The sequence below is a fragment of the Cicer arietinum genome, chromosome 3 (assembly GCF_000331145.2).
Source record: "Cicer arietinum cultivar CDC Frontier isolate Library 1 chromosome 3, Cicar.CDCFrontier_v2.0, whole genome shotgun sequence".
In the NCBI taxonomy this organism is placed as follows: Eukaryota; Viridiplantae; Streptophyta; class Magnoliopsida; order Fabales; family Fabaceae; genus Cicer; species Cicer arietinum.
The window spans coordinates 70,547,072-70,560,781 of NC_021162.2; the positions used below are offsets into that span (position 1 = coordinate 70,547,072).

At 26.9% G+C, this 13,710-nt stretch overlaps 2 protein-coding genes across 2 annotated transcripts; one reads left to right on the plus strand and one right to left on the minus strand.

The window, feature by feature from the left end:
- LOC101494881 (protein S40-4) lies at positions 1 to 920 on the plus strand. The gene has a single exon (XM_004493916.4). The coding sequence runs from the start codon at positions 257 to 259 to the stop codon at positions 743 to 745; it is 489 nt and encodes a 162-aa protein (XP_004493973.1). The 5' UTR covers positions 1 to 256; the 3' UTR covers positions 746 to 920.
- Positions 921 to 10,043: 9,123 nt separating this feature from the next.
- On the minus strand, positions 10,044 to 13,338 carry LOC101495206 (cytokinin riboside 5'-monophosphate phosphoribohydrolase LOG3). The gene is made up of 7 exons (XM_004493917.4): positions 13,065 to 13,338; positions 12,767 to 12,864; positions 12,557 to 12,587; positions 12,309 to 12,408; positions 11,062 to 11,132; positions 10,800 to 10,943; positions 10,044 to 10,429 (listed from the first exon to the last, which is right to left on the minus strand). The coding sequence occupies exons 1-7, from the start codon at positions 13,185 to 13,187 to the stop codon at positions 10,334 to 10,336; spliced, it is 663 nt and encodes a 220-aa protein (XP_004493974.1). The 5' UTR covers positions 13,188 to 13,338; the 3' UTR covers positions 10,044 to 10,333.
- Positions 13,339 to 13,710: the final 372 nt, after the last annotated feature.

Below are 13,710 nucleotides of genomic sequence, written 5' to 3' on the forward strand. Positions count from 1 at the left end.
ATAACAATTATAAGAGTAAATATGTAAAATAACATACTTTTTTAACAAATTTATTACTACAATTATTTTTTTTTATAAAATGTCTTGGAGGATCATATACCAAGTGGCGTATACCAAGTAGAATATAAGGGGAAATAATTAATAAGGACAAAAATGAAAACGTAGCAACAATAAAATAAAATAAAACAGAGAGATTATAAATTAGTAAGAGCAATTTCACAACTCTCACCACCTCAACTAAAATTAGTTTCAATCAATGGCTTCTTCAAGGAAGAGTTTCCTTTCAAGATCAAGTTACATTTTTCCAACAAACTCAGAGACAGAAACAGATTTCAATCAAACATCATCAGATGGAACAGAATTTGAGTTTGATGAAGCTGATGTATGGAACTATTCTTCAAATTCCAACACAGTGACAGAACAAAAAAAGGGTGTTCCAGGTTTGAAGAGAGTTTCAAAAAAAGTGGAAGCTAATAGCAGAGTTAATCCTATAGCTTCATCTTCTTCATTGCCAATGAATATTCCAGATTGGTCAAAAAATTTGAAGGAAGACTACAAAAAGAAGAAAGAGAGTAGTGATGATGAAGATGATGATGGAGGAATTCGTTTACCTCCTCATGAGTATCTTGCTAGAACTAGAGGAGCTTCTCTTTCTGTTCATGAAGGGAAAGGAAGAACTCTTAAAGGAAGGGATTTGTGTAGTGTCAGGAATGCTATTTGGAAGAAAGTTGGGTTTGAAGATTGATTTCATTTTATTTTTTATGATTGATTTGCATAATGAAATTAATGGCTCTCCTTCATTTTAATTGTGTCTAGAGTTTTAACTTTTAAGATTAGGATTACTCTCATCATGCTTGTAATTGTAATTAATTGTGTTAAAAAAAAAACTTTTAATGCATAGTACATAATTATGTTTGATCTCTTGTGTTATTATTATTTTTTTTTGCCAGTTTCTTCTTGCTTTTGTTTTCTTTGTTCAGTTCTCATTTTCTTATTATTTGTAAAGTTTTTTAAAAAGATAAAAAATTGTGGATTAAGTAGGAAATTGTTTGTATAAGGTCGATTTTAGATGCAGTCGGCGATAGAACATTAATATTAAATAATTAAAAAATTTCTCTTTTTATCTAAGAATCTAAAATTTAATATATTATAATATCGTTCGTAAAGGATCTGACTTCTTTAAACGGAAATATTATTATTGTTAATATTTAGTATGTCGTATGCAATATTAAAGATTGTTGACTATTTTTGAAATTACAATTGTTTTTTCTAAATTATAATTATTTTATTTCAATAGGAATAAAAATTAAATAATTAAAATTTGTAAATTAATTTATATTGTGATTAATTTTTTATTGAGTCAAATAGTTTAGTAGTTAAACTCACACATTTAAAAAAAAAAAAAAAATTAAGAGTTTTGAATTTAAAAATTGACAGAGTTAAATATTAATATTTATGTAGTTACCAATGGAGTTGTATGGAAGGTTTTGTTAGAGAATAAATAGTCACATTTGTTTGTTATGTGATTGCAATTTAACACATTAATAATAATAATAATAATTTGTTGTTGTTGAGTTTGGGATATGAGATAGCTACATGGTATGTTGAAGAGGTAAAAAAAGGCAAAGGCGCGTAAGGGATGATGTGTGGATAATTTTGATTGATGGGTAGAAAATAGAATAGAATGGGAAGAGAGGTAGCATTGTTGAAAACGACGTCGTATGAATAATGGATGACATAATCAAAAGTGTGGGTAATAATAGGTTGGTGGTTAAACTAAAGACTTACAACTGATGAGTTGGTGAGAAAAAAAACAACAATAGTTCATCAAAGAGTAGCGTTATTTACACGTTATTTTATTTTATAATAATAAAACTAAAAACAGCATTTTTTTAATAATAAAAGAGAAAAAATAATATGCATTTTAGTGTATATAATAATTATGTATTCGATTAAATCACTTGCTAAATTTATTTTAATGGTATAATATTGTAAAATAAATAATTATATTTTTTTATATTGGTAGTGCATGTCCATTACACTCATAATAAAATATATATTCTAAATTCTAGCATTTTTTTATATTTTTTTCCTTAAATAATAAATAAGTGTAAATGATGACGAACTTAAGACATTATGTTTATATAATTTAACAATAATATGCGTATATCTATAATTTTTAAATATTTAATTTAACGCATCTTTTTATTTCATCATTAACGTATTATATTTATCACATAAATCTCTTTGTTTCTTTCTCATTCAATTCGTCACAAGAGTGATTGAGTGTATATCAAATTTTTTTTTTATATATAAACTTTAAATAACGTATATAATGTATATAATGTATGGATATCCTTAATTTTGTTGTATACCCAATAAATCATATACTGATCATCAATTCCAGTTTGGAAATTCTAGCCATTTTTTATAATTATAAGCAAGTTTATATTTGTTGAAGCTTGCTTTGACCATAAAAGAGGATAACCTTATTGGTATTTGTTTCCAATGTTATCCAACTAATTTTTGAAAGCTTTCTCTATTCTTTTATGCCCTGTGTTACAAATATTTGTTTAAATTTAATGGACATTCCTTATCATATGATGTTTTGTGTACACCGTCACTCTGCGCTCTGTAAACTTTGATTAGGCTTAATTTGTTATATACTCCAAAATAGTTGGTTTAGATGAAATATTTGTTTTCTTTTACAATTGATGAAATATATCTTTAGAATTTAGAATTTATGAATAGTATTTTTCGGTGGAAGTATTTTTAGACCATGAATGTCAAGAATGAAATCCAACTGTGGCACAATATACTATGAATCATGTTTTCACTTTCTATTTCAGAAGATATATTTTTCATATGTTTGTACGTGGTTTTCGTCTTATTCTTAAAATGAGAAAAATGTGAAATTAACAAAAGTGAAGAATGCAGAAAATCTCTCACTTCAATTTCATACAAACACTATTTATCTTATGAAATAATTTTATAAGGAAAGAAAATTAAGAAATTAGGGGAATTTAGTGATTTATCTTTTTATATTTTTTCTTTTAATATACTGTCATATTGGTCTGTGTGTACCCAACTCCAGACGTAATAATACTGAAAGACGTTTGAATAAGTAAAAATTTAAATTGAGTTTGCGACTGATTTGTATATTCAAAAATTAAAATAGTAGTTTATCTATTTTGGTTGAGGTGATATTTAAATTACTACTCTCTTTACCCCACAATAGTTGACATAATTTTTAACAAAGTCCTAAAATAATTCATAATTTAGACTTTTAAGACATATTGAATATCTTTTTTTCAACAGAAATGCTTATTGAGCAACTTTTGCAAGAAAAAATAAGAAACAATGCTATTGGTGGGTCAGCCTATGATTGGTGCCAAACTTCCCATGATCTTTGCCAAATTTCAACGTCATAGTTTTTAGTTTTGACAAACATTATTTTATCTTTTTATTTATTTATTTATTTTTTAGACTTTTCTTAATCAATTGGTGTGTAAATTGTAATATCAAATATATCGTTTATTGTGAAATCGATTAAATAATATTTATCGAGATTATGTAAATTACACAATACAATAATTGTCTGAACATGATAGACCAAATGTAGTTGGATATGAAATAACAAAAGTTGGACCAAATTCTGATAAAAATAAACATAAAAGAATGACATTTTGGACCCTATATATGTGACATTTGAAAAGACCATATGTAGATCTTTCTGTGTTTGAATCCATTCTAACAAATATCACTATTAAAATTTATTGTGCCACAGTTATAAATTATTTGAAGCCGCATAAAGCTAATGAATTATAATAGTGAAATCAATATAAATTGAAATATGATAGCCAAATTACCAATATACTCCTTCCAATATTGTTTTTATTAGATACATTTAAATCTATAATGAATGAAATAAATGCATAACTTTTATTGATTGAAACATCTATATAGAATGGAATATACCAAGTGAATATTTACTGTGATGTTGTTCTAATTAAGTGTGTTGATCTGGAGAGAATAACAATATATGATAAACCTTAAGGTTGTGTTTAAGAAATGAATTACTTAGAATCTGAAGGGTTGGCTCCCAATTCATGCAAAAATCTGGTAACTGTCTTCAGTAAGGCTTCATTGTTTTCGCGCTGGCGTGAACAACCAGCTGTGTATTCACCCGAATCACTCACTCTTTGTCTCTATTTACAATATGGAACAATAACATTTACATCAGAATACCAATGATTTCCGTTTATTTTAACTTCTTTAATTCCATTTGGAATCTTTTCTTATTTAGTAAAATGGAAATCCAAAAAACTGATAGTAAAGCTGTTCAAAATTCCATTTTAGAAAAGGTTGATTATTTATATACTATTTCATAAGCAAAAAATACTAAATGTTATTATAGTAAAGAAATACAAGAAGATATGTGGTAATTATTTTTTGATTGATTTGACTATTCAATAGATGATATATGATTAATTTTGTTAAATTAAAATTTTATCATTTGTAATTTATTCGTGAAAAAACCTAGTACAATGTACGTACCTTGCGTGACTTTATCGTTGTACTATCGGTCATTATTCCGATCAACTCATCGAACTGAAAAAAATATTAACATCGGTTTGTTTATCGTTAACGTAATATTAATTAGAGTATTATGAAAACTCTAACTCATTTATAAAGATGATTAACAGAAAGATTCTAGACAAGAAATATGACTATTCTCATGCCTTAATTAGTTCACTCAAAGAGAGTGATGAAGATAATTATAACAAAAATACTATTTTTATTTCACTACAAAAGAGAGATGAAATTAAATTAAACAACCCCCGATGAGTTTTTGTTTCAAAAGAATGATACCTGTTTCACTATCATTTCGTACTTTTTTGCATAAATGCGTAGTCTTCTTTCATCATCTACGTCCTTAGATTCAGCTTCGTGTTCTTTGTGGGGCATTTTCTTTGACAAAACACAAGATAATACAAAAAGGCCTAAGCTTTAAGCTTCTCATACATATATATATATATAGAGGGAAAAAATAGTGGAATTAAAATGATCGTATAGTTTAATTAGCATTGTTCTCGTGATGGAGAGAACCTTCCATCATGACTCGTTAAAAAGATGAGTGTCTCTAATTATTACATATGGTTGTTGTTTTGCAATCATTCATGCATGCTTTTTGTTTTGGTCATTGAGGGGTATAAGACTTAATACATCCACTTCTAGAAATATATATTTTTTAAGAAACAAAAGAATATCCGTCAAAAAAAGAAAAGAATAAAAAAAATGAAGGCAACTAAAAGTGAAAAATAATATATACGTGTAATTTTTTTAAAAAGAATTGAAATTCACCGTGCGTGCATAATTATTAAATCAATAGACGACAAGAATACAGTAAAATAAATGGACAACTAAGAATAATTAAAAAAACATAAAAATTGACAAAGTATAATCCCATATTTAAAAACGGAGATAGTATGATATAATCCAGTCAGAGTAAACCTTCGTGTTGAATTCACACCATTGAAGATGCTCTGAGTGAAGTACAAGATTTTATTGTCACCAACACTCTCTTCCCTAAATTTCAATTTCTTCTTTCACTCCATCTCACTCGGACTAGGATTGCAACTTTTTCTTTTTTATTTCATTGTCAATTCCTGCATACCACTTCATCTGCTATCTATATATGCAAAGTGCATTTTATAAATTTCTTACATAAGTAAAGCTTAAAAACACGACTTAGTGCCACTTGTCCACAAAAACCTCCAACAATAATTCTTACAAGTCATCAACAAAGTTAATTAAGACAGCAATTGCAAGCGTTTTTTTTTTTATTAACAACTTGGTTTTGCTCACACTTTTTAGATTAAATAATTTTTGCTTGTCATGATGAGTACATTGTACTAAATACTCCCGCGATCTTTGCTTCTTTGATAGTTAAAGGTATCATCATGTTTTTGGATTTTTTGGAATGTTAAACGGATCATTTTTTTCTTTTGCATTTGGATGATGGAGTAATCAAATACCCATATGGATCCTAGGGTTTGAGTTGCAGATTTATGAATTCTTTTTTCTTTTCCTTCTAATTGTCAATTTGTTTTCATTTTCATTTTTTTAAATGATTAAATAGATTAACAAATATTTAATAGTGAGTCGGAAAAAAAAAAAAAAGAAGTGTAGTCACACCTATATCATCAAAATTTGAAAGAAAAAAAAAACTGTGGATATATATCATATTTAAATAACTAAATTTTAAGTAAACAATTACATAGTATTATTTTTAACTTTGCTTATTATATTTTTAAATATTTTAAATTAATAAAAAATACTAAAAATTTCAATAAGTAATAAAAGTAAATTTATATTCAATATTATCCATTGTCACTACTAAACAAATAATTTAATTTATTTAAAAAAAATCATGAGTAACTAAATATTTTTATTTTATATATTAGATAATCTAAATAAATATATGATAAATATTCCATGTAACTGGAAAAACTACGCTTGTAAATAAATTTTATTTGATTTAAATTTTTAATTAATTTTCATATTTTATAATTTTAAATACTAATTTATTAAATTATATAAAGTAAAAAAACTACTCTTGTGATAAAATCATAAATATTTTTTAAATTAATTATTAATATTTTATTTTTATGTTTAATATCAAATTCTATTAATTTTTGTATATTTAAATTTTATTATGTTTCAATTTTATATTTTAAATTATATTTTATAAGAGTAATTGAGTAAATATTTGTTCTTATTTTATTTGTTGCTCAGCTCATATTTATAATATAAATTTCAAGTTAAAAGATAAAATATGAAAGAGTTTTAGATTAATTTATCATATCTTACTATTTAATCAAATATTAAATTCAGACATGATAACTTATTTTTATCTTAACTTTTAACGTGTCTATTAATCGGGTCATAAATACAACCAGTACCATATTATAAGAGAGATCACAAAATTGCAACCTTAATATATTTAAAAAATGTTATTAGAACACAAATCTTGATATAGTATCTGACATAAATTCAATGTTGTATAAAATATAATAAGGGTCATATTTTATTTTTTTATAAAATATAAAAGATTGTATTTGTGTCAAATTAAATCACTTAACTATTTTAATAGCATAACCAATAATAGATGTTAACCCTTCCAATGCATCCCTATATATCATTTTTAGTAATTTGAAATAAAAAGGTATTTTTTTTAACAGATTTTATGATGTCATCCACCTTGATATCTTCATAATACAGATATATTCACCTTCGAATTTGTTGAAACAGTGATGAAAATGAGTGTTCTTCGTGGAGTTTTGGAAGAGAATTGTTTTAAAAAAATATGGTTTGATGGTATTGGCTTTGAATTTGAAGTGTAAAAATAGATTTTGGAGTAAATGGTTTTCGTTTAAATTCAATTGTTGTAAGGAAAAATGGAAAGTAAAAACCCTCTATAAGTACTAGGTTCTTGTGGATTTTTTTAACTGTTATGTTTTGTTTTTTGGTGTCAAAATTAAAATTAGGTTCTTATTATTTGGGCTTCAGATGACCCTTTTTCTTGGTTCGGCCCAAAACACTGGGTCAACGAAAAAATATTTATTGAATGACTTGCTTTTGGCATTTTAATAGATTAAAAGTATACACATCCGTTAAAATGACAATTATTTTTCAATATACATGTTGTCTTGAACTTTTAAATTTCACAAAAAGTGATAATTTGAATTTTAGCGAAAAAATAAGTAAAATTTGATCGGTAATTATTTTGGTTGAACTCTTTAGAAATGTAATGTATAAATACTATGTGCTAAGATGTTTATGTCTTCTCTTGGTTTTTGGAACATAAATGTTTTTTTGACCTGTATCATTTTACTCCATCTCTTTACTTATCATGTTGCAACGGAAGCTTGGTGATGCAATGGTTAAGAAAACTGAAAAGAGATTTGAATGGTACTAATATAGAAACCATGTTTGTTACCTAACATAACAATAAAATATTCGTTGGAAGTTACATTTGGAAATTGCAATTGCAAGGCAGTGGTCCTAGACGTTTTTATGTTTGCCTAAAGAAGCAGTGCATGATGCACATTCAACCGTATATACTCGAGTCAATGGCCAAAACTAGTTCTTTAATTAGGACATGTTGTTGACTGATTTTGAATAAAGGACCTTTACCTCTGCCTCTATGCTCTCCCTTTTTCACTCTCCTTTTCAACACAAACTCTATGTACTATAACATCACTTTCACCTTCTACTAATTACATGTTTCTTCCTACTTCAAACGCTAATTCGAAACTATAACTTAAATACTTTTCTGTCTCACTATATTATTATCATTTATTTACTTTCAAGAAACGAAATGTTTAAATAAAAAAAGGTATTAGTATTACATTGTTTTCTTAATTAAAACAATTTAGCTGTATTTAATTTCACAAATAATTTGTAAATCTCATTAACAGTCAATATTTGTTACGATGGATATCATGTGTTGGGTTTGAACACGAAATTTCGCAATTATATGTAATTTTTTTACCATTTAATCTAGAATAAAAAAAAAACTACAAACAAGATTATTAGTAATGTCTATCAAATACAATTTGGGCAGAAATACATTATATTAATTGGTATCAATCAAGTAAAATTGATTTGTTTTTTACACCTAGGTTTGACTAGATTCATGAAATATAAATTTTAATTAAGTAGAAAATTTTATGGCAAGTTTTATTTTAAAGTTATTTTTAGAGATAAAATATTCAAGTATAAATTAATTTACTTTTAATTTAATTTTAACCAAATCAAATTTACAAATAAATATTTTTACTTTTGTTTTATCAAACAAACATCAATTAAATCAATATCTTAATTATATAATTAAAAAATACCTTAAATTTTTATTTTAATGAAATGTTTGTCATCTTTAAAATTGTAAACAATTTTCAAATATGAATTCACATTAATTCACCTATGAAAGTGATTAACTCTAGGACTATAATTTGTAACTTTTAATTATTATTTGTTTCCTTTTTTTCTAAAGCAAATTCTAGTAATAAATGACCTTGATTGGAGTTGCTACCCGTAATTCCTCATTGCAGTTCCATGTTTCAACTTTCACATCATTTCAAAGGTATCTCAAAAACTGTAGTCCCAATTGTTCAAAGAAAGTTCTTTCAAGTTTCAACCACTATGAATTGTTAGATGAGAGCATGGACCAAAGATTGCCATTATATTGTCTTGAGATGCATGTGCCACATGACCCCCTTAAACTTTATTTGTCTTTGAATCCCATATTGCCCTTGTATACACGTGACATTGTCCCTTTTGTTAGAGAATAAATAAATGGCCTACAAAATTCTATCTCTTTGTCCAACATGAAGTGAAGAATTTACTCACTATCACAATTGCACTTCCACTCATCAAATTGGCCCCTTTCACTTAGTCCCTCTCTTGTCTATTGTCTTTAGTTTCCTCCACCTTTTCTACTCAAATTTTAGTTATTTCAAGACAACCCTTGAACATCACTGTCTTTTAATCGGTCCCATTCTTTATTATTATCACTTACCAATATTTAAAGTTGGACCATAGTTCAACACATTACCCCCATCAACTCATGTATTGTATGTGTCCCCTGTTTATATCTTAATTAAATTGTTATATCCTTTGAACCACTTAATAGACATCAATACTAAACAAAACACTAACAATTTGAAAAACAAAATAATAGTAATTTAATGTATCGACACATTAATGTTTGATATTGACACATGCCGATGTATCTTTAATTTAAAATATTGAAACTACATATGTTATATCTTATGTGTTAGATACTTAGCACCAATGTTTTATTAAAAAATAAAAAAGACATTTGACCGCAATTATAATTGCAACATAAATATTTTTTTATCATCCTGCAATAACAAGATTTGACAACAATTTAATATCATGAATTTTGATACAACAATGACCAAAATTTAAATCCCTCGCTCAAGACAAAAGATATGAAGATATCTCAGAAGGCAAGATAATCATAAAAACTACTAATCAGCATTGAATAGTAATAAGTTAAGAAGAGGACACTTAGTTACTTACAAGTTACAACTTTAATAAAATCAAAGTTTATAACAAGGTAATATAGTAGTTTCACTTTAACAGGTTCATGTCAAATCCAAGTAATTTACATAAGAAATAAGAAATAAGAAATAAAAGGATTAAAGAAAACAACAGAATACTGATATTAGAAAATAGCTTCTTCCACCTTCAAAATTCTATATGGTATCATCTTCCGTTCACTTCAAGTAAACACAGCTAATAGCTACCTTGAGATGTCATAATCTTGAGGATAAGCTAGTTGTTGTTCCATCTGCCAGCTCAACTTGGAAGCAACACCCTCATGACAAGGAACATACTCCTGTCAATTAAATACAAAAAAATCATTATTTTTCCTGAAGTTTATTAGCTATACATTTAATTTGAGAAGCTTGATCACATAAAAAAGTGCTTATTTTAGTTTTATTTTATTTTTTCCATTTACATATCTTTAAATTATCTACTTATATAGTATGAAATCAGAGCAACTTTTGTTTTGATGTGACATATATTGAAATCAAAGAAAATGATTTCACATGGAAAAATAGCTTCAACTTATGAGAATCAGATTGAAAAGGATTTGTAACTATAATACCAACAAACCTTATCAAAAGTGGAGATGTTAAAGTTTTATTTTATTGCAACAAAGATGCAAATAAATACATATAGTTTAAGTTAGAACATAATATTACCTCCAATTTCTTGACCAATTCTTTAGCAGTTGGTGCTGATACAATTATGTGACGAGCATTTGGACTAATAAATCCTTCTTCCACAGCTTTGTCAATGAATGACAACAATGAGTTAAAGTATCCATCAACATTTACTAACCCAACCTACAATTTTTTGAATTTCAATTCTGATTAGGCTACATCACAAAACACCTAACACACATGAATTTTATAAATAATATAGATATAGATTTCTTGCAAAATGTGACAAATAAATTAGTACCGGCTTGTCATGAATTCCAAGTTGTGCCCATGTTATAACTTCAAGAAGCTCCTCTAGTGTTCCATATCCTCCTGCATGTAACTTGCATAAGTTACTTCAGAAAATTCAATACTAAAGAAAAAAGAATCAATTTATTTACATCCTCATGTTTAAGAATTACTTCCCTAAGTTGTGTCCTTGTAATATTTAGAAGGGTTTTATTTAAAAAAATAGTCCTGGACCGTAATATAAATTGTAACATCAACATTCCAATGATATTTAGTTGCTAAGTTATTATCATATTGTCCAAATTTAGTTATGGATCTGCAATGTCAGGTAAAGGTAACAATAATAGGTGATGAATTGATATTGTCTTGACAGAATTTGAATAGGAGGGATCCCAAGATAGCGTGAATGAAAATTGAAAACTCTGTGTTTGTGTGCTACCACTCTCTATGTCACACCAATTTTCAATAAACAAATAAAATAACAACTAGCAGTAGAAAGGTTTTTGAAGCAATGTCAGGTGCAGGTGCTAATTGGTAATGTTATTATCTTATGAAACTTCATTTTCTTTCTTTTCCTTCATTATCAAATGAAGCAAATTTTGTAGAATCACGCCACTGTTCAAACTAAAGTACATGGAAAAAATGGTATATAACCTGAACCACTGTTGCTTAAAAGCTATGATTTTCAGTCCAATATTTTAAAGTGTAAGGTAATGTCACTATCATTATTCATTATCAAATGTTGCTCTTAGCTTATGCCTTATAGTATTAATCATAACATTGGAATGTGTGAAATCAAAGAAAGCCATTTCAGCAGTATTATCAACTGGATTGAATTGAACAAAACATTAGATTAAAACAACATGATTTGAGTCACTTTGTCATTATTACGAAATTCCTTTACTGTCCTTAATAAATGGACCACCTTAGTCAAAATTATTGATTACGTGTTGTGACTTTTAAATACTTTATAATTTTATTATTTTAAAATGAAAGATAAAAAGGTTTAGCAAAGGAAAACACAAAAAACAGAACAATTCCTAGATTAGTCTAGAAAGTTAAGCAGCTTTTAGTAGACATTAGAAAGAAATAAATACATTGTCTAAAAGCAACACAAGTAACAACAAGAGATGAATAGGAAAATGTCGGTGAACCATTCTTAAAGGAATCAAACATTGAGATATGGTCATTCTTTCACGTTATAATAACTCATGGTAACAAGATTTTAGTGTCAATTTAGTCTTAACAATTTGAAATTACCTGGTAAGGCAATAAAAGCATCTGAATGCTTAGCCATCTCAGCTTTCCTTTGATGCATATCAGCAACAGCTTTTACTTCTCCTACTGTTTCACCAGTTAGCTGCAAAGAGAAAAACAACATTTAGGTAAAATTAAAATCAGATTAAAATAGTACTACTAAATTATTTGTTTTTTTAAATTAAAAAAAAAAAAGAAATAAACTTTATTATGAGAAGAAAAAAGGGGTTAAGCTTTTTGTAGACAAATACCTCTCTAGGCATGAGTGTCTTGGGAATAACTCTGCAAGAAGAGACAATAAAATGACAAAGAAAGTGTTAATTAATGAGTGAAAGAGAACAATGAGTTCATGTTTTTTTCTTTTCTTTTTACTCCTAAACACACCTTTGGAGGAAAAAAGAGATTTTAGTTTTTTGAGATAAACAAAAACAATGATGAAAAGGAGAAAAATAGTATAATACCCAATGACATGGCGACCACCATCATGAACAGCTTGAGAAACTAAACCCATTAGACCAATGCTTCCTCCTCCATACACAAGATCAATGTTCCTTGAAACCTTCACAAAAATAAAAATAAATACATCATTAGCAATTATATATTCATTCAGTCTAAAAAATAGAAATATTGAAAAAAATAAAAAAATAAAAAAAACTAATGGTGGTGTCTATGATTATGTACATATTGAAGTGTTTGAAATATGAATGTAAAAAATGGGAATTTAGAAGGGGTGTTTGGATTGAAGTAAGTAGTAGATACCAATTCATTGCCAAGTTGAATAGCAGCATCTTGATAGCTACTCTTCTTGCCTTGGCTACTACCACAGAAAACACAAATCCTTTTGAATTTTGGATGTCTTATCTCAGCATTGCGTGTGTCCATTTGTTAGTATTTAAGTTGGTAATAAAAAACAGTTACAAAAGACAAAGGTTGTTAAAGTAAAGAAATTGTTAGTAGGTGGTAGTGAAATGGATAAAGCAAAAGCAAAGCGTTGAAAGAACTACAACACAAAATAGTCTATGCTTGCTTTGTTACTACTCTCCCGTGTCTCATGCCTTTATATATATAAACTCCGTTGCTCTTCGCACGTGACTCCCTAATCACCACGCTTCTCTTCGAGACTACTATTGCGGTACCAACTCTATGCAAATTAAGCGTCAATAAACTATAAATTTCTTTTTTATTAAAATATTTTCTTTTTTAAGACAAAATCTTTTAACATTATAAACAGACTAAAATAAGTTTTTTATCTTATAAATATACTATAGTTTATTTTTAGTTTCTTTAAAAGTTTTCATAAAAAACAAGTATTTTAAATAAATTTCCGTCAACACTTTTATTTATACTTTTAAATTAATTTATGTCTATCAATTGAATTTTGAATAATTTTTTTGCATATATATTT

Excerpts from the sequence above, each read along its gene's own strand:
- LOC101494881 (XM_004493916.4), top strand. The coding sequence starts at position 257 with ATGGCTTCTTCAAGGAAGAGTTTCCTTTCAAGATCAAGTTACATTTTT.
- LOC101495206 (XM_004493917.4), bottom strand. The coding sequence starts at position 13,187 with ATGGACACACGCAATGCTGAGATAAGACATCCAAAATTCAAAAGGATT. Across the intron at positions 12,409-12,556 it reads AGACACTCATGCCTAGAGAG|CTAACTGGTGAAACAGTAGG; the intron begins GTATTTGTCTAC and ends TTCTCTTTGCAG. Across the intron at positions 10,944-11,061 it reads TTGGAATTCATGACAAGCCG|GTTGGGTTAGTAAATGTTGA; the intron begins GTACTAATTTAT and ends AAAAAATTGTAG.